A 20,959-nucleotide genomic window follows, 5' to 3' on the forward strand; every position below is an offset into this window, starting at 1 on the left:
GTTCAGAATGCCGAGGCAATTCCTCAGCTTCCCTTTTTTTACACGTAAATTCAGCCATTATTTTCTCTTTACTTTTAATTCTTTTTATTAATTCCAGTCTTGCAGTACCTTCTACTTCCTTTTCGAGTAATAAGCTTTTACATTCCTGGATTTCCTTCTCTATATTTTGTATTTGTTCTTGAATATTTTCCATATTAATACGATTTTATTCCTTACCGAATTCTCTGGCCATCGCGCCGTCCGCATCTCACTGCTGTCCTTAAGCAGTCACCCCATGAAATCCGTCAGCAGCGCGATGTGGCGGGCGAAGGTAAAGCTCTTACTGCAGCATTCCCCTCCGGATTGATGGCCGAAAGACGTGACTGATGGTTCACGATTTATTTAAAATATTTTAATTAACAAAAAAAAAACGTAACCAACGTAAGAGCTTGTGTCTTTACCAGGGGGGTGCTTAAACCATTTGATTTGATTATGATTTGATTTGACTTACAAAATATCATAAAGCAAAAGACAAACACGTTCTTCGCTTAGCTTAGCTTAACAATGTTCTGGTAACCGAAAAAAACGGAAGTCCCTCAAAAAAGGGGTCCCACTACATAAGCAAATGAATGCATACAAATGAATACAGAATACAAACGTATATAAAAAAATATGCAATACGCACCTCAATATGTTTTGTAACATTAATTAGTCTTGTGTCAAACCTTGGGGTTATTTACATCCTCTAATAAAAGGTCCTGCTCGGATTGCATGAAAAATTGCGGCCTGTTTTTTGATGTTTTGCGGAACCCAATGAGAGACTTGCCGATCAAGGTGTCTATACTCGATGTATATGGGTTTTTCAAGCAGCGCAGGCGCGCAGAATCATCTCGGACGAATGGATCCGGCGAGACTAATCTACTACACAGCGTTTGAAAAACTGACTTATCCCAGATGAGTCTCACTGGCATTAACTCATCCAGGATGAGGCATCTAATCTCGGATGATTTAAGCGACGTACGGAAAATACCCCACGGGCCTCAAGGGGGTATTTCATGAAAGTAGCTAAATAAAGCCAGACTTTCCCGAAAAAGTCAGACTCAAACTAGCTCCATCTCTAAATGTAGCCTCATGTCGTTCCACTAACGCAGTTCAGCTTTAATTAATCAAAGCTCATACAAGACAGACTTGCATAGTCTCACTTAGTGCATATACCCGAGATATTTAAGAAACTGAATGAATGGATGAACCAATTCAGTTGGAAAGTGGGTAAAACGAGAGCGGTGTTTCTTTCCGCTGCAGAACAAACGCTGCTGATGGAGCTGTATGAAAAATACAAGGATGTAATCGCTACAAAAGGCAATACTGTGGCCATAAATACAGCCAGGGAGTTGGCTTGGCAATGAATTGCAGACAGACTAAATGTGTAAGTTATGTAAATGTTACAAGTGCCCAGTACAGTGGCATGGTGGTACAATGGTTTATGCTGTCACCTTACGCCACGAAAGTTCCTGGCTCGATCCCCATAGTCAACGGGGAACCTTCTGGGTTGAGTTCATGTGTCATTCTTACTGTATAATGTTATTCTGCATTATTTTATCTCCATAAAATACTTTCAGTCGCATAAGTGTGAAATGTTGTGTACAAATAACCGTATATTGTCTTTGCTATTTTACTAATAAACTTTCAAATCAGACAGTGACTAAACAAAATATAAAAATATCTTCCTGTTCATATTATTTTAACATTTTTTTTCAGTTTGAGTTATTGCATTTCATGTTTGACCTTTCTAACATGGGTACGCTTTTACTTGAATTATTTTGGAATTAATTGGAATGTTGAGTTTTGGAATGTGATTTTTTTAATAGGCTTTATTATATTTGTTACACAACATTAGTAGTGAGATCGCGGAATTTCGCCCGACGGTACAATGTTTTGGGAATCTGGTCCTACACGTTGGACATTCTTTGAGACAACGCTTAACTAAGCAGTCAGTTAACCTGGTCTGGATCAACCTTGTTCACTCACCTACTATAAGTTGCCATGGTAGCTCAGCAGGGATTAATGTAAGACACGTTGATGGAAAGGAATTCCCACTTAAATGAGCCAGACTTGTCGAAATAAGTCAGATTTTCCCTTAATCCTGCTTCGTGTGACACCCCCCAGAAGGCTTGGCCCACAGCGTTATGGCCAGGGAGAGTGACCCACAGTGTTCCGACTTAGGCTGTGCTGACGTTCACTAGCATCCGGTCTGATTAAGCAGATGGAGGGGGCTGCATGAGTCGGAACTCCTAAAGCGCGTAGCCCCACCAGGCCCTGTCAGCTCTCAAGCTGCCTGCCCTGCATGCACAGCTGGGCCAGTTAAGGTTTGAGGCAGCATCACCAGCACTTGAGTTCATGGACAGCTGGGTGGTGTAAGCTGAGAGGCCTGCCTCCGCTCATACTGCCCGCTCCCCTTCCCACCCACTCTCACGCTTCCCCCTGTCCCCGGTCAGCACATCCCCATCACATCCTAATGGGATAAGAACGTTCTGAAGGTTTGAGGGAGAATCACCAGCATTTGAGTTCATGGACAGCTGTGTGTATGTTTTCCCTCACTGCTGCTGGCTGACAGACAAACGATGATCCCTGAAGCAGTTAGTATTCTGTAATACAGTAGGGCATTGTAAAGGGAGTGGCGCACGCTGATGACATCATTCACATTATGTCCACTGGGATGGAGAACAGATGCAGGATGATGATGTTTAATTTTTCATCATAATTAGGCAACAATATCGCCGCGGCTAGTGGGGATTCACTGTTTGCTGGTTGCATAGGAAGAAGTGTGCTCACTCTGGGGGGGGGGGGGGGGGGGGTTCTAGCCTAGCTAAAGGACAGATTCGGCCCATTAGCCCTGCAGGTGCTGAATTTGACCGACAAGCTATTTAACCAGTTTCTTGACTGAGGATTGTGAATCACATGCTGGTATTTAGCTCTGCTAATGAAGTGAATCACTGTAAATGTCACTGGGTACAAAGGGCTGCATAGAAAACTGTCCTTCCTGCCTGCTGTGTCTCTGTGTGCTGGAGCCTGATGTCACTGGTTCTCTTCTGCTGTCATGAGAAAATCAGGAAGCCGCCCCAGTGAATAAAGCTTAACATGGCAGATACATCTTTCCAAACTACAACCCCAATTCCAAAAATGTTGGGACGTTCTGCAAATTGTAAATAAAAACATAATGCAGTGATATGGAAATCTGATGAACCTGTATTTTATTCATAACAGAACAGAAAACATATCAAATGTTCAAACTGAGAAAATGCATCATTGTAAGGAAAAATTTTGAATGTCGCAGCAGCAACACATCTCAACAAAGTTGGGACAAGGCCATGTTTACCACTGTGTGGCATCTCCTCTTCTTTTAACAACAGTCTGTAAATGTCTGGGCACTGAGGAGATCAGTTGTCTGAGTTTTGGGAGAGGAATGTTGTCTCATTCTTGTCTGATACAGGATTCTAATTGCTCAACTGTCCTAGATCTTCTGTGTCATATTTTTAGTTTTATGATGCACCAAATGTTCTCAATGGCTGGAAGATCTGGACCGCTGGCAGGCCAGTTCAGTACCCGGACCCTTCTTCTACGAATCCATCATGTTGTAATTGATGCAGTGTGTGGTTTGGCATTGTCATGTGGGAAAATGCAAGATCTTCACTGAAAGAGACGTCGTCTGGATGGGAGCATCTGTTGCTCTAGGACCTGGATATACCTTTCAGCATTGATGGTGCCTTTCCAGATATGCAGGCTGCCCCTGCCATATGTACTAATGCACCCCCACACCATCAGAGATGCTGGCTGCCCCTGCCATATGTACTAATGCACCCCCACACCATCAGAGATGCTGGCTGCCCCTGCCATATGTACTAATGCACCCCCACACCATCAGAGATGCTGCCTTTTGAACTGAGTGCTGATAATATGCTGGGTGGTCCTTCTCCTCTTTAGTCCGGATGACATGGTGTCCCTGGTTTCCAAAAAGAATCTCAAATTTAGATTCGACTGACCACAGAACAGTTTTCCACTCAGCCGCAATCCATTTTAAATGAGCTTTGGCCCAGAGACGACGTCGGTGATTCTGGATCACCTTCATATACGGCTTCTTCTTTGAATGATCTGTGCATGGCAGCGCGAATTCTGTTCACTGACAGTGTTTGTGGGAAATATTCCTGAGCCTATTTAGTGATTCCATTACAGAATCATGCCTGTTTGTGATGCAGTGCTGCCTAAGGGCCAAAATATCACAGGCATCTAGTCTGGTTTTTCACAGAGATTTCTCCAGATTCACAGAATCATTTGATTACATTATGTGCTGTAGATGATGAAATATTCAACCTCTTTGCAGTTTTATACTGAGGAACTTCTTTCTGAAATTGCTCCACTATTTGTCAGTGCAGTATTAGGGGGATTGTGACCCTCTGCCCATCTTTACTTCAGAGAGACACTGCAGCTCTAAGATGCTCTTTTTATACCCAGTCATGTTACTGACCTGTTGCCAACTGACCTAATTATTTGCAAATTGTTGCTCCAGCTGATGGGTTTTTGTACCACGAACTTTTCCAGCCTCCTATTGCCTCCATCCCAACTTTTTTGAGACGTGTTGCTGTCATGAAATTCAAAATCAGCCAGCATTTTTCATGAAATAGCAAAATGTCTCAGTTTAAACATCTGATATGTTTTCTATACTTTGTTATGAATATAATACAGGTTTATGAGATTTCCATATCATTGCATTCTGTTTTTATTTACAATTTGCACAATGTCCCAACTTTTTGGAATTGGTGTTGTAATATACCACAATGTTATTCTTTATCTGCAGTAACAGCAATTTTAATGGGGAACTTTTCAGTCTTTCTGTTACATTTGTGTAGATGAATTGAGGTCTTTATGTTTCTGCCTAATTCACAGAGACCAAATGGAAGAATGCAGTTCAGATCTACATGATAAATCGGGTTTATCATCCATATTGAAGGTTTGTATTTATTGCTGATATATATTTTCTTGGCTGTTATGTCAATTAGCTTATATTTTATACAGCTGTATAATAAGAAATTCATCATCTTAAAGAAAATATGTTTTAATCTATGATTCACAAGTGAAACTCTGAAAAGGTTTGGTATAAGTAGCAATAACTCTGACTGTTTATTTTAGTCTCTAGAGGAAAAAGCCATGAAGTTCCTAAAGGAGGAACTGAAGACGTTTGTGAGGCACCTAGATCAGAATTACCCAGAATTCTCTGAGCCTCAGCTGGAGGAGGACAATGACCTGGACTGTGATGGTCAGATGCAGAAGACCAGTGTTAGAGAGGTAGCTCTGAAGATCACACTGTACATCCTGAGGACCATGAAGCAAAATGATCTTGCTGACCTGCTGGACAAGAGTAAGAGCTTTATAACATTATGTACATGTACAATATTGTGCATAAGCCTTAGGCAGCCAGAGAAAAGGATGTTTAAATGGTCTTCATGTTGGTGTAGAACTACTATAATATGTATGTCAAAGTGTGTTTGCCATTTCAGAACCTCTCCCAACATCACCCTAATATTTGCAGAAATCGTGCAGTATATCCACGTATTTTTTTACTTGACCACTAACACACCTCATGTGGCTGATCAATATCTTCTTGAGTTTTAAACTAATTTAATTAATTAATGAAGTGAGCTGGTGGTGAAATTTAACAAATACATGGACTGGCTGTGGTGTGTCAGGATCGTGTTCGCGGGAAGCGACGATCGTGCGGGTCGGCAGGTAAGGAGAGGCAGGCAGGCAGTGATCAGGGCTAAACTGGGGTTTATTTATGACGGGACAGGAGCTTGAAACACACACCACACCGATTCCACAATGACGGACAAGGGGAACGGGTCAGACCAGGACTTAAATAGGACAAGACTAAGCAAAGTAATCAGACAGGGCTGGAAACAATCAGGGAAGCACACGTGGGTAATCAGGGGGCGTGGCACACACGAGGCGCCGACGAGCCGGGTCATGACATGGTGCCCCTGAGGAGAGGTTTGGGAAATGAAAAGGGGTTTTGTGTTTTTTTTGGGTCTGAGCAGATATACATTTACTACCCAGATAAATGGCTTTAAACATTTCCTTTGGCTGCCTAAGGCTTATTCACGGTCCTGTATGTGGTGTTCCAGTAAAATACTCATGATAAAACTTTCAGTTTCACATTCACAGTCACAGGGAAATATCTGAATATGTATGTGTAAAAAAGTGTGTTTTTGGAAAATATTCTTCCTCATACTGGTCAGGATCACGGTGAGAATTAGTGCATTTTTATCTCATTTCTTTTCAGGACAGCTCATGCTACAGGATATCAAAGCTAAACTTAAGAAGCAATTTGAGTGTGTATTTGAAGGGAAAGCTAAGGAAGGACAGCCAACACTTCTCAGTGAGATTTACACAGAACTCTACATAACTGAAGGTGGGACTGGAGCAGTCAATGATGAACATGAAGTGAGACAGATTGAAACAGCATCCAAGAAAAGGCGAACAGAAGATACTACAGTCAAGTGCAAAGATATATTTAAACCCTTATGTGGGCGTGTGACACCGATCAGAACTGTACTCACGAAAGGGGTGGCAGGTATCGGGAAAACAGTCTCTGTGCAGAAATTTATTCTCGACTGGGCAGAAGGAAAAGCAAACCAGGATGTTCACTTCGTATTTGCTCTTCCTTTCCGGGACCTGAATTTGATTAAGGGTGAATACAGTCTGATTGAACTGCTTCACCACTTTGTCCCAGAACTGAAATCATTTGAATCCACTGACCTGTTTAGCTCCAAAGTCTTGTTCATCTTTGATGGTCTGGATGAGTGTCGCCTTCCTCTGGATTTTCAGAACAATGAGAGCTGGTTTGATGTAACAAAGAAAACGTCACTGGATGTGCTGTTGACTAACCTCATTAAGGGGAATCTGCTCCCATCCGCTCTCCTCTGGATAACCTCCCGGCCAGCAGCAGCCAATCAGATACCTCCTGAGTGTGTCCACCAGGTGACAGAGATACGAGGGTTCAGTGATGCCCAGAAGGAGGAGTATTTCAAGAAGAGATTTAATTATCAGAGCCTGGCCAGCAGGATTATCGCACATGTGAAATCATCAAGGAGCCTCTTCATCATGTGCCACATACCTGTGTTCTGCTGGATTTCAGCCACTGTGCTTGAGAGGCTTTTTAGCGAGACTGACAGTGGAGAAATTCCAAGGACTCTGACTGAAATGTACACACACTTCCTGATCTTTCAGACAAGTTTAAAAAATGACAAGTATATGAAAAACCATGAAACTAAGCTTAAGAAATACAGCAAGGAATTCCTTTTAAAACTTGGTAAACTTGCTTTTGACAACCTTGAGAAAGGCAATCTCATATTTTATGAGCATGATCTGTCAGAGAATGGCATTGATGTCACTGAAACTTCAGTTTACTCTGGAGTGTGCACAGAAGTCTTTAAAGAGGAGTATGGGTTGTACCAGGAGAAGGTGTACTGCTTTGTGCATCTGAGCATCCAGGAGTATCTCGCTGCTTTATACGTGTTTCTGTCAAACTCATCAGCTGACCTGCTGAAGACTGCAGTGAATCAGGCATTAGAGAGCAAGAATGGACACTTGGACCTCTACCTCCGCTTCCTCCTGGGCCTCTCAACAAACTCCAGTAAGACTCTGTTACGAAGGCTACTGGGACAGACAAGAATCAGCTCACATACCATTAAGGATACAGCCCTGTACATCAAGAGGAAAATAAAGGAGAATTTATCTCCAGAAAGGACCATCAATCTGTTCCACTGTCTGACTGAACTGGGTGACAATTCTCTAGTAGAGGAAGTACAAAGATACCTGAATTCAGGAAACATTTCAGCAGATGTCCTCTCACCTGCACAGTACTCAGCTCTGGCCTTTGTGATGCTGATGTCAGACGAGGAGCTGGATGTGTTTGATCTGAAAAAATATATCAGATCAGATGAAGAGCACTGCAGGCTGCTGCCTGTGGTCAAGAACTCCAGGACGGCTCTGTAAGTGACGTGGGGATGGGAAATCATGTCTGGTCTGGCAGTAATACATGAATATTGTTTGAAATGTGTAATATATATTATATCTTTCTCCTCATGCATTAATAAATGGGTTTTATTTTGATAATCATAGCTATAGCTGTTTGTATAGCAGTAGCTAATCTTGACCACAGACTTTATAATGACTGAAGGTAGTGATGTCACTTTTTGTTTGTTACTACGTTTCCATTCCCATCCAGTCTGCCTTCTGATCACAGCACAGCATCCTAACCTGCTATAGAAACAGTGAGGCTCTTTATCCACAGGGTGTATCAGTGGTATGTGAGTGTTATTGTCAGCAGGCGTGTTCATATGATGGAGCCCAGAGCTGGGAGCTTCCGTATGACTGCTGTCTCTGGCTGCTCACTGGCGCCCTCTGCTGGCTTCAGCTGCACCTGGCTGAGGATTTGACCGCACATCTAGTCCGGCAGAAATAGATAAACAGTGTTTAAAATATAAAATGAATATGTATATATGTAATTTATTTCCCCTCTTTTATCAACAAGGTTCCTTTTTAATCTAGTTTATATTAACTGAAGGTAGTGATGTAGTAAAAACAAAAAAGACAAGATTTCCACGACCTTCCTTTGTGTAACAAATAACCAAAGATACAGCATCATACAGAATGGTCCAGTTTTCATTAATAGTGGGAAAACCACTCATATTTGTTTCAGTTCTGGATGCTGTAGGAAGCATTTCTGTAAATACTGGGTGTGGTGCATGACTCTTTGGGTTCGGACTCTGTGTCTGTGAGCAGAATGTTGCTGGTTCAGATCTCTTGGCCGGCAGAGTGATGTCATCACTGGGTCCTTGAGCTGCAGGGGTGCTGGACGCTGGCTGATCCTGTGCTGTTACCCCCAAACTTCCTCTCACCTGTATATGTGTCTGTGTGTCTCTTGGAGAGCAAGATGGGAGGGGCGAAAAGACAATTTCCCCATGGGGGTGAATGAAGTATCATTATTCATAAATCATTCAAACAAACAATTTTCCTAAAAGCCTATTTCACAGGACTGATAGCTCTCCGATTAGTGTATTGTTGGTTAGGGCTAGGCGATAAGTAAAAAAATGTGTATGTGTCATTTAGTATAAAAATATCGCAATAAACAATCATTTTGAGTCTCCCCCCAAACACTGAATGCAATTTCAGTTCAGTTCAGATTTATTTGTATAGTGTGTTTTCACAACATTATATCATCTCAAAGCACTTTACAGCATCCCTGCCCAAAGCCCCCAGTGAGCAAGTCAGAGATGACAGTGGCAAGGAAAATTACCCTAGAAGGAAGAAATCTTGGGAGGAATCATAGTCAAAGGGGGAGCCCATCCTCCAGGGGGCAGCAGAGGAAGCCCTAACCCTAACCAGACTCAAAGGGGGAGCCCATCCTCCAGGGGGCAGCAGAGGAAGCCCTAACCCTAACCAGACTCAAAGGGGGAGCCCATCCTCCAGGGGGCAGCAGAGGAAGCCCTAACCCTAACCAGACTGAAAGGGGGAGCCCATCCTCCAGGGGGCAGCAGAGGAAGCCTTATCCCTAACCAGACTCAAAGGGGGAGGGGGCATCCTCCAGGGGGCAGCAGAGGAAGCCCTAACCCTAACCAGACACAAAGGGGGAGTCCATCCTCCAGGGGGCAGCAGAGGAAGCCCTAACCCTAACCAGACACAAAGGGGGAGTCCATCCTCCAGGGGGCAGCAGAGGAAGCCCTAACCCTAACCAGACTCAAAGGGGGAGCCCATCCTCCAGGGGGCAGCAGAGGAAGCCCTAACCCTAATCAGATACAAAGGGGGAGCCCATCCTCCAGGGGGCAGCAGCAGGCCAGAAGGACGTCACAGATAGTGGAGATGTCACAGGCAGCAGGGTAGGCAGGATATCTTGAAAATGTGGGGTCTCCAGGCAGCACAGCCCAGGGGGAGCATAGAACAGGGCTAATATAATAAATTTTTTTAGTGTTTGTATGAACTCTGGCTGCTGCATTTTGTACCAGCTGACGTTTATGTGAGGATCCAGATGGGCACCCAGAAAGGAAGGCATTACAGTATCCAGCCTGGAAGTTATAAAGGTGTTGCTGCATCACCAGGTAATGTAAATGATCGGTAGCGAAGCTCCTCTCACGGCCAATGAGAGGGAGTTTCACAATATTTCAGCCATACCAGCCTAGCGGTTCACACCGAATACCATCTGTAATGATTAATTAATGATTACTTATATTATGTCATTATGTTATATTACTCACACCAGTCCCTGGTCTAAGTGGTCTAGGTTGCACCTCAATCAGAGGTTACCCTTTATACGGACATTATATGACATATTCTCATGTCAGCAGCACATCTTACCCTTAGATAGACATGGTAGAATACAAAGATCAGATAAGGGCTGCTGAGGAATGTGGCAAAGAAAAGGGGGGGAAAGTTAGTCAGTCAAAGAAAAAGAGTCTTTCAAAGTTAGGACACATTACAAACATAACCTGTCTGTATATTGAGACTAGTAGTCATGGATAAATAAATATACAGATATACAACAGCCAAACTTAAAAGAAACTTTCTTTAGGGTGTTGGGTGAGTGGTATGTAAGGCAGGATGTCTGGGGAGGGGGTTGTGTGCCAAGTTGAGGGACCCCTATCCTTGAGGTCCACTCTGCTGTCTATAGGTCGTTAAAACTTTGAGCAATCAAAGTTGGAGTGCTGCCCCCCTTGTTATCTGTGTGTATTTAAGTGTGTCTGTGTGTGTGGGGTCACTAACCCCCCTTTGATGCCTAGGCCAGCGAGTACCTCTTGTACCAGGGTAGGCCTTGTCTCAGGCCACCTGGAATTTAAGCTTTGTGATATGTGCATGTGTGATCCTACACCAGATTTAAAATGGATAACCTTAAAAGGGAAATACTGTTCTGCAAAGCAAGCACAGTTTGTGGAAACACGACCATAAAGTCATAAAGCAGGTTAACAGAACTGCTTAGGTTGTTAAAAAGAAAGGAAGTTGGTTTACTTGTTTGCAGAGTGGAGGGGGTCTTGGCAGTATTAAATAATACCTGCTTTTGTTTCTAGTAGAATAAATTACTGTAATGCCCTCTTGTCTGTTTCACATCTACTGTTTCACATCTACAACGGGCCCAGAATGCCGCAGGCGGAGTGTTAACACGTACCAGTCACAGGGATCACATCTACAACGGGCCCAGAATACCGCTGGCGGAGTGTTAACACGCACCAGTCACAGGGATCACATCTACAACGGGCCCAGAATGCCGCTGGCGGAGTGTTAACACACACCAGTCACAGGGATCACATCTACAACGGGCCCAGAATGCCGCTGGGGGAGTGTTAACACGCACCAGTCACAGGGATCACATCTACAACGGGCCCAGAATGCCGCTGGCGGAGTGTTAACACGCACCAGTCACAGGGATCACATCTACAACGGGCCCAGAATGCCGCTGGCGGAGTGTTAACACGCACCAGTCACAGGGATCACATCTACAACGGGCCCAGAATGCCGCTGGCGGAGTGTTAACACGCACCAGTCACAGGGATCACATCACACCTGCTCTCACATCCCTGCACTGGCTTCCTCTGGCTTCTAGGATTGATTTTAAAGTTCATTTGCTAATTTGTAAATATTTACATGGTTTAGCTCTGTCCTGCCTCAGTAACATGACTGTAAGGTATGTCCCAGGCAGATCAGGCAGATCATCCGGCAGTAATTTACTGATTATTCCTAAAACCTGGCTGGGGAGGGAGGGGGCAGCTTTTAGTCACTATGAGCCCAAACTCTGGAACTCTCTCCCAGAAAACCTGAGAGCTACTGAATGTCTCAGTACATTCAAAACTAGGCTGAAAAGGCATCTTTTCACCAACGCATATTATAATCTATGATAATCAGTTGTATTATTTTTTGCTTTTATTAATATCAGTAATTGTGGGGGGGCGGGGGGGCGGTCGCTTCCCCCAGAAGACATAGGGGCTAGAGGCCCCTTTGAGGAGGGGTCCTTAAAGAGGACATGGGTGGTTAAAGTCCTTTATGATGGTTTTTAATTTTATTTTTTTAAAACATTTTTACTCTATTTTTATTTCTTTTGGCGTTATTGTTATTTATTCTGAGCTTATTTCAATTTCTTTTTCTTCTTTTTAAATGTTTGCAAAATTCTTTATAAACGCTGTGGCTAAAATGCGCTATATAAATAATGATTGATTGATTCAGATAGATAGATGAGAGAGAGAGTTTACTTTTAACCACCTTTATTAAACAGTTAGCAACCAATGCTAATCACAGCCCTGGCGGGGTCAGGGACACACTTAAAGCCGTGCCTGAGACTAAGATACGAAAAACTGAGTTGGGAAGCTCAAAAATCCCACCAGAAAGCTGCACTTGAATGACTGACATTCTGGCTGCTGACTCAGAGATAGAAGTTTGTGATGTGACAATACTGAACTTACAAGAATGGTGAACGCATGGTTACTGCAATGGACAATGCTTGTGAAATTCTGTGCAATGTTTCTTTTTAACTGCTTCAGAATCTTTGGCTAGAAAGCTGAACTGAAAGCAAATCATGAATCTTTCTGTTATCTTGCTTTGTATGTAGCCTAAGCGCGTTTCCTCAGCAAAGACGATAATCGCCGGTTAGTCACGGTCAGATATCGACACCGGGATACTTGTCTTATTACACTGATTACTGATAATATCGTCATATCACCCAGACGTAATTGGTGATTTGACATGTTCCCAGGTATAACAATACAGGGAGAGAAAGGATTTTACTCATGGGATCAGGAATCCAAGTGCCAGTTGCTGCTGCATTAGCTGCTGGGAATGTTCACATCTCCTCCTTTCAGTGATACGTCTCGAGTGTAGGGACACCTGGCAGAAAGATGGCTAAGGACTGCACTGGAAGCACTGGTCTGACTGTTATGGGAGGTTCACGTCCATCTTGCTGTTGATGTGTTCCTATGTATTCCTATAGCTTGTACTTAATGTTTTTACCTCTAGTTTTGAGCAAAGGTGCACTGACTCACAATTAGTGATCATGTGACTGCAGCAGATTGTCAGGACGCACAGAACACTCTGCAGACTATAATTCATTTTGAAGTGTAAGCTGTGCTGCTAATTATAATGAAAACAAATGCTTATTGTAATGCTTTGTATTTTACTAATGTGTAGGATGTGTATATGTCTGTGTCTTAAAGTGTTTTCTGTTTCAGGCTGAACAGCTGTGATCTCATAGATAAACACTGTGAAGTGCTGTCTTCAGCTCTCAGATCAAACTCCTCACCCCTGAGAGAGCTGGACCTGAGTGACAATGACCTGCAGGACTCAGGAGTGAAGCTGCTCTCTGCTGGACTGGGGGACTTACACTGTAAACTGGAGATACTGAGGTCAGTATTACTGGGTATTCCACACTGTAAACTAGAGATACTGAGGTCAGTTTTACTGAGTATTCCACACTGTAAACTGGAGATACTGAGGTCAGTATTACTGGATATTTCACACTGTAAACTGAGGATACTGAGGCCAGTATTGTGGGGTATTCCACACCGCAAACTGGAGATACTGAGGTCAGTATTACTGGGTATTCCACACTGTAAACTAGAGATACTGAGGTCAGTTTTACTGGGTATTCCACACTGCAAACTGGAGATACTGAGGCCAGTATTACTGGATATTCCACACTGTAAACTGGAGATACTGAGGCCAGTATTACTGGATATTCCACACTGTAAACTGGGGATACTGATGCCAGTATTACTGGATATTCCACACCGCAAACTGGAGATACTGAGGCCAGTATTACTGGATATTCCACACTGTAAACTGGAGATACTGGGGCCAGTATTACTGGATATTCCACACTGTAAACTGGGGATACTGATGCCAGTATTACTGGATATTCCACACCGCAAACTGGAGATACTGAGGCCAGTATTACTGGATATTCCACACTGTAAACTGGGGATACTGAGGCCAGTATTACTGAATATTCCACACTGTAAACTGAGGATACTGAGGCCAGTATTGCTGGGTATTCCACACCGCAAACTGGAGATACTGAGGCCAGTATTACTGGATATTCCACACTGTAAACTGGGGATACTGGGGCCAGTATTGCTGGGTATTCCAAACCACAAACTGGAGATACTGAGGTCAGTAATATTGGGTATTCCACACTGTACGCTTTACATACTGAGGTCAGTATTACTGTGTATTCCACACTATAAAGAGGAGATAGTGAGCAATTAGCTAAGGGAAAGAGAGGAGGGGTCCTGCCTTGTCTTAGACACTAAACTGTAATTCTTGAATTATTTATTAGAGCATCACATTTATTTAATAATTATAATGGTGAGGTGATATTATTTATTGGGGAGTTTCTGTCTTTCTCTGCAGGCTGTCAGGCTGTAGAGTCACAGAAGAAGGCTGTTCTTCCCTGGCTTCAGCTCTGAGGTCAAACCCCTCACACCTGAGAGAGCTGGATCTGAGCTACAATCACCCAGGAGATTCAGGAGTGAAGCTGCTCTCTGCTGCACTGGGGGATTTACACTGTAAACTGGAGATACTGAGGTCAGTATTACTGGGTATTCCACACTGTAAACTAGAGATACTGAGGTCAGTTTTACTGGATATTCCACACTGTAAACTGGGGATACTGAGTCGAGTATTACTGGATATTCCACACTGTAAACTGGGGATACTGGGGCGAGTATTGCTGGGTATTCCAAACCACAAACTGGAGATACTGAGGTCAGTAATATTGGGTATTCCACACTGTACGCTTTACATACTGAGGTCAGTATTACTGTGTATTCCACACTATAAAGAGGAGATAGTGAGCAATTAGCTAAGGGGAAGAGAGGAGGGGTCCTGCCTTGTCTTAGACACTAAACTGTAATTCTTGAATTATTTATTAGAGCATCACATTTATTTAATAATTATAATGGTGAGGTGATATTATTTATTGGGGAGTTTCTGTCTTTCTCTGCAGGCTGTCAGGCTGTAGAGTCACAGAAGAAGGCTGTTCTTCCCTGGCTTCAGCTCAGAGGTCAAACCCCTCACATCTGAGAGAGCTGGACCTCAGCTACAATCACCCAGGAGACTCAGGAGTGAAGCTGCTCTCTGCTGTACTGGAGGATCCCAGCTGTAAACTGGAGAAGCTGCAGTGAGTACAGAATATGCATTTTACACAAAAGTAACTGGACAGCAAGAAAACCCACGATGCCTTTCAGCAGTTACATAATAAACAAACACAAACAGCTTCTGTTTTCTTCTCCTACTTCCTTATATCCCACAATCTTATCAACCATCGATCCATGTTAGAAATAATTAAGCAGGGAAGCAGGAAACATCCATTCAACCATATTGTGATGTCCGCTGAGCGGAGGAGCAGGCAGACAGGGCAGTGGAGCCGTGAAGACGAGCAAACGGGGTTTATTAAGGGCAGACGAGGAAACACGGCTCACAACATCAATGACAGATCTAGGGAAACAGACCTGAACACAGACTGAAATACACAAGACAAGCCGAAATAACAGGAAACAGCTGGTCACAATCGGGGCAGCAGACGTGGTTAATGAGGGGGCGTGGCACACGAGGATCGCACGAGCTGGGCGTGACACATATAATCCATGCAAAACATTTGTGTTGGTTAGCAAAGTTAACAGCACTGTTACAGATAAACATGCTGACTTTAACGTGTTATGGACAAAAAAATAATGGACACCAAACAGAATCGGAATGATTGTTAAAATTATTTTTAATAATTTAATTGTTTTCTGGGGCGGCATGGTGGTGCAGTGGTTAGCACTGTTGCCTCACACCTCTGGGACCCGGGTTCGAATCTCTGCCTGGGTCACATGTGTGTGGAGTTTGCATGTTCTCCCCATGTCGTCGTGGGGTTTCCTCTGGGTACTCCGGTTTCCCCCCACAGTCCAAAAACATGTTGAGGCTAATTGGACTTGCTAAATTGCCCATAGGTGTGCATGTGAGAGTGAATGGTGTGTGAGTGTGCCCTGCAATGGGCTGGCCCCCCATCCTGGGTTGTTCCCAGCCTCGTGCCCATTGCTTCCGGGATAGGCTCCGGACCCCCCGCGACCCAGTAGGATAAGGCGGTTTGGAAAATGGATGGATGGATAATTGTTTTCTGAAAATCCATTATGTCATGACCCTTATCATCCTCATTTGAATACAGTGCTGCAGTGTAAAAAGTGGATTTAAAAGTGTTTAATCTTTATAAGGGTGGGCCGGTGTGAACTCACAGAGAAATGCTGTGAGGCACTGGCTTCAGCTCTCAGATCAAACTCCTCACCCCTGAGAGAGCTGGACCTGAGTGACAATGACCTGCAGGACTTAGGAGTGAAGCTGCTCTCTGCTGGACTGGGGGACTTACACTGCAACCTGGAGATACTGAGGTCAGTCTGACTGGGTATTCCACACTGTAAACTGGGGGTAGTGAGGTGAGTATTACTGGGTATTTCACACTGTACGCTGGAAATACTAACGTAGAAAATAACGAATGATTTCAAAATAAAGCAGGAGTATCTAAGTCTAGGGGTTGACTTAAAAAATAACATTAGATTCGCTACAGTAAGTGGAATGTCGAAAGTAAGACTGCATTGGAGGTTAAGGATGACATTAAAAGTTTCTTCCAATATTTTAACTCCAAAAGAGCTCTAAAAGCTGAAATCACTAATCTGCAGGATAGTAAGGGCCTTATAATTGAAAATGAAAATTGATATAGTAAATGAGTTTAATGATTATTTTACATGGGTGTTCACAGTAGAGGACATGATTAACTTACCACCATTTAGTACAAATACAGCGTCGTATATAAACAATATACAGTCCCTCCACAATTACTGGCCCCCTTGTAAAGATTTGTAAAAAGGGTTAGAAAAAAATCCACCTTTTGGCGAAGCAGCTTCATCTCACACTGAAAAAATGAGAAAAATCCAACCTTTCATTGAAATAAATTTATTCAAAGAAAAACAAATCCTTCATCAAGAAATAATTATTATCAACAAAAACACATGTGCCACGATTATCGGCAGCCCTGCTTTTAATACTCTGTACAACCTCCCTTTGCCAGTATAACAGCACTGAGACTCCTATGACATTTTATAAGGTTGGAGAACACAGAGCAGGGCATCTGAGACCATTCCTCTTTACAGAATCTCCCCAGATCACCCAGGGTCCTCGGCCCTCTCTTGTGCACTCTCCTCTTCAGCTCAGCCCACAGGTTTTCAGTGGGGTTCAGGTCAGGGGACTGAGATGGCCATGGCAGAAGCTTGATTCTGCGGTCAGCTGACCATTTTTATGTTGATTTGGACATGTGCTTAGGATCACCATCCTGCTGGAAGATCCAATGAAGGCCCAGTTTTTGTTTCCTGGCAGCAGCAGCCAAATTTTGATATAAAATGTCCTGGTATTTCATGGACCCCATAGTGCCATGTACCCTAACGAGGTTTCCAGGGTTTTTGGAGGAAAATCAGCTCCACAGCATCACAGAACCTCCACCATATCTTACAGTTGGGATAAGGTTCATTTCATTATAACCATCCTTCTTTTTACGCCAAACCCACCTTGAATGTTTATTGCCCAAAAGCTCCATTTTTGTTTCATCTGATCATTGAATTTCATTCCAGTCAAAGTTGTATAATGTTTTGCAAACTCCTGGCTCTAACATTTTAAGTAACTGACAGAAAAAGCTTCTTTCTGTCATAACTTTCAAAACGTCTGTTAGCATGAAGGGGGCATCTGATGGTTTTTTGGAGACGTGGTAACCCCAAGGTTTTACTTTGTCTGGTAATTGACTAACAGTCATCCTTGGGGATTTTTTGTCTCTCTTACGATCCTCCTCACTGTATGTGGGGGCAAAATAAACTTGGGTCCTCTTTCAGGCAGGTTTCTAACAGTTCCAGTTGATGTCCACTTTTTAATTATTGCCCTAACAGTAGAAATGGGCATTTTAAGGCGAGTAGCTATTTTTTAATACCCATTCCCTGACTTATGAAGGTCAGCACACTTCTCCCTCATTTGGTCTGTGTGTCTCTTATCTTTCCCCTGTTCATGGATGACTAAGGGAATTTGGGCTCTGTGTCTCCTCATGTTTGTACCCCAGTTACTCAGGAAGTCATGGATTACAGCTTGAAGGTTCCTATTCACTTCAATCAACTCAAATATGTATAATTTACATGGGAAACATGCTTCAGTTACATTGTGTTTGTCACGCTACGTAAATTCGGGTAAGGCAGGTGGGCAGGAAGGACCAGGCAGGAAGGCGGTAAACGGGGCAAACGAGGGTTTAATTGGGAATAGGGCAGGACGGAAACGCAGGCAGGGACAAACGGCAGGTAACGTCAATGACAGACAACGGGTTAGTGTACAACAGAGACTTAAATACAGGGAACTAATCAGAAAAGAACATGACGCGACTGGGCACAATCAGGGAATCACACGTGGGTAATTAGGGGCGTGGCACACACGAGGAGCGGACGGAGCGGGCGTCACAGTGTTCACTATAATTTGCAGGGCTGCCAATAATCGTGGCTCATGTGTTTTTCTTAAAAATAATTAGTTATTGATGAAGGATTTGATTTTCCTTCAAATAAATTGATTTTAAGTAAAGGTTGGATTTTTCTCATTTTTTTCCGTGTGAGATGCAGCAACTTCACCAGAAGGTGGATTTTTTCTTACCCCTTGTACAAAGGGCTGCCAATAATTGTGAAGGGACTGTATGTATAACTGAGGCTGATGTGGTACAAAACCTAGCTAAGCTCAAAATAAATAAATCACAGGGTCCTGATGGCATCTTACCTATAGTTTTAAAATAGATGAGGGTTATTATTAGCCAACCTTTAACTTTACTGTTTCCGAAATCCTTATTTGCACGTGTGGTACCTTATGATTGGAAGTATGCTAATATAACACCCATATTCAAAAAAGGGGATAGATGTAATCCAGTAAACTATAGGCCAATTACTTTAACTTGCATAACTGGAAAAGTTATGGATACAAATAACCTGGATACAAATAACATTCTGAGGGGTAGCCAACCTGGATTTAGGAGAAGTAGATCCTGTTTAACTAATCTACTTGAGTTCTTTGAGGAAGCAAAAATAGAACTTGGTCACAAAAAGTACTTACATTTGCAGAAGACCTTTGATGTCCCCCTCAAACAGCTCTTGCTTAAGCTCAAAGCTGCAGGGATTTTAGGAACTGTAGCATCTTGGATTGAAAACTGGTTAACAGACAGGAAGCAGCAGGTAGTTATTAGAGGCACAATGTCACAGTGGGCCTGCGTTCATAGTGGGGTACCGCAGGGTTCAATTTTAAGACCACTATTGTTCCTATTTTACATTAATGATATTGACACCAATACATACAGTAAACAAGTTAAATTTGCAGACAACACCAAGGTGGATGATGTAGCAAATACTGATCTAGCAGCGGAGAGGCTACAACGGGATCTTGATTTAATTAGCGACTGGGCTGATACCTGGCAGATCAAATTTAATGTAGATAAATGTAAGGTAATCCATGCAGGGAGCAGAAATATAAAGTACAGATTTTTTATGGGTTCCTCTGAAATAAAGGTAGCTGATTATGAGAAAGACCTCGGTGTGTATGTTGATGCTTCCATGTCCCACTCTCACCAGTATGGGGAAGCAATTAAAAAGGCCAATAGGATGTTGGGTTACATCTCTAGGTGTGTGGAGTTTAATTTAAATGAAGTGATGCTAAGATTATACAATTCCTTGGTAAGACCCCACCTAGAATATTGTTTTAATGTGAGAGGGGGATATAGGGATGTCGAAGGAACAATCAGGTTCGCTTTGGTCCGTTCAGAAATATTTCTTAAAATATACACAAAATTATGATATATTTCATAAGCATTGATAGGTAATCGGGGGCAGCATGGTGGTGCAGTGGTTAACACTGTTACCTCACACCTCTGGGACCCGGGTTCGAGTCTCCGCCTGGGTCACATGTGTATGGAGATTGCATGTTCTCCCCATGTCGTCGTGGGGTTTCCTCCGGGTACTCCGGTTTCCCGCCACAGTCCAAAAACATGCTGAGGCTAATTGGACTTGCTAAATTGCCCATAGGAATGCGTGTGTGAGTGCATGGTGTGTGAGTGTGCCCTGCGATGGGCTGGCCCCCCATCCTGGGTTGTTCCCTGCCTCGTGCCCATTGCTTCCGGGATAGGCTCCGGACCCCCTGTGACCCAGTAGGATAAGTGGTTTGGAAAATGGATGGATGGATGGATGATAGGTAATCCCACTAATTAATAAAATGAAAAAGTAGCCACAAGCCATCTACACTCGGACGTGCTATAATCACCCACCTTCACACACGGACTGGGGAGCCCCTTTCAGTCCTGGCAGGAGACCAACACATAATTCCTGAGAAGTTCCGGGCGATGCGCGCTCTATCCCACGGCTGATCTCCGGTCAGTGCTGAGCTCTCCCCCTTCCTATATGCTAAATCTGGAGTGGTACTCGTGCGGGGAGGGGGCGAGCTGGCCAGGCTCACCCCCTTCCTCAGGGAATATGCTCTTTATTCTCCAATTCCTGTCCAGGTGAGGCTGTTTTGCGCTTGCGGTTATGAAGCATTTTGGGCAAGGCTTTCCCTTTTCCTCTGGGAGAGAAAAGATAAGCATCCCTTTCCGCTGGGAAATACAAGATAGGTGTTCTAGCTCTTTCTGTGAGAAACAAGTTATATAAGTGATCAGTGAAAAAACATGTTTGTGCAGTTCACCTGTGGCACAACAATAATGTGGGTGAATCACGGTGGACGATGTATTTGAATCCTGGGGTGTTTAGTCCATACATGATCAGAATCAATCCATACCTCAATCCCCTCATAGGTATGTCTGCTAGGTGGAGTTGGAGGTGCAGTATAATCCCATTATAACGAACTCGCTTATAAC

The 20,959-nt window shown here is 43.4% G+C and overlaps 2 protein-coding genes across 3 annotated transcripts in view; one reads left to right on the forward strand and one right to left on the reverse strand.

Moving 5' to 3' along the window:
* Positions 1-20,959, reverse strand: part of LOC125723844 (uncharacterized) — a 214,739-nt gene that overhangs the window by 107,324 nt on the left and 86,456 nt on the right. The gene's annotated exons all lie outside the window — the stretch shown is intronic.
* The window catches only part of LOC125723832 (NACHT, LRR and PYD domains-containing protein 12-like), a 240,480-nt gene that overhangs the window by 15,243 nt on the left and 204,278 nt on the right, over positions 1-20,959 (forward strand). Inside the window, exons 5-11 of one of the 2 annotated variants that reach the window (XM_049000660.1) lie at positions 4,921-4,984; positions 5,164-5,392; positions 6,314-8,024; positions 13,242-13,415; positions 14,422-14,509; positions 15,105-15,190; positions 16,266-16,439. In XM_049000660.1, the coding sequence (XP_048856617.1) occupies positions 4,921-4,984; positions 5,164-5,392; positions 6,314-8,024; positions 13,242-13,415; positions 14,422-14,509; positions 15,105-15,190; positions 16,266-16,439 (2,526 nt within the window). Of the gene's footprint in view, positions 1-4,920; positions 4,985-5,163; positions 5,393-6,313; positions 8,025-13,241; positions 13,416-14,421; positions 14,596-15,104; positions 15,191-16,265; positions 16,440-20,959 lie in introns of both variants that reach the window. The other variant, XM_049000661.1, reaches the window with a different exon arrangement.

This window comes from Brienomyrus brachyistius, unplaced genomic scaffold, assembly GCF_023856365.1.
Source record: "Brienomyrus brachyistius isolate T26 unplaced genomic scaffold, BBRACH_0.4 scaffold52, whole genome shotgun sequence".
Taxonomy (NCBI): Eukaryota; Metazoa; Chordata; class Actinopteri; order Osteoglossiformes; family Mormyridae; genus Brienomyrus; species Brienomyrus brachyistius.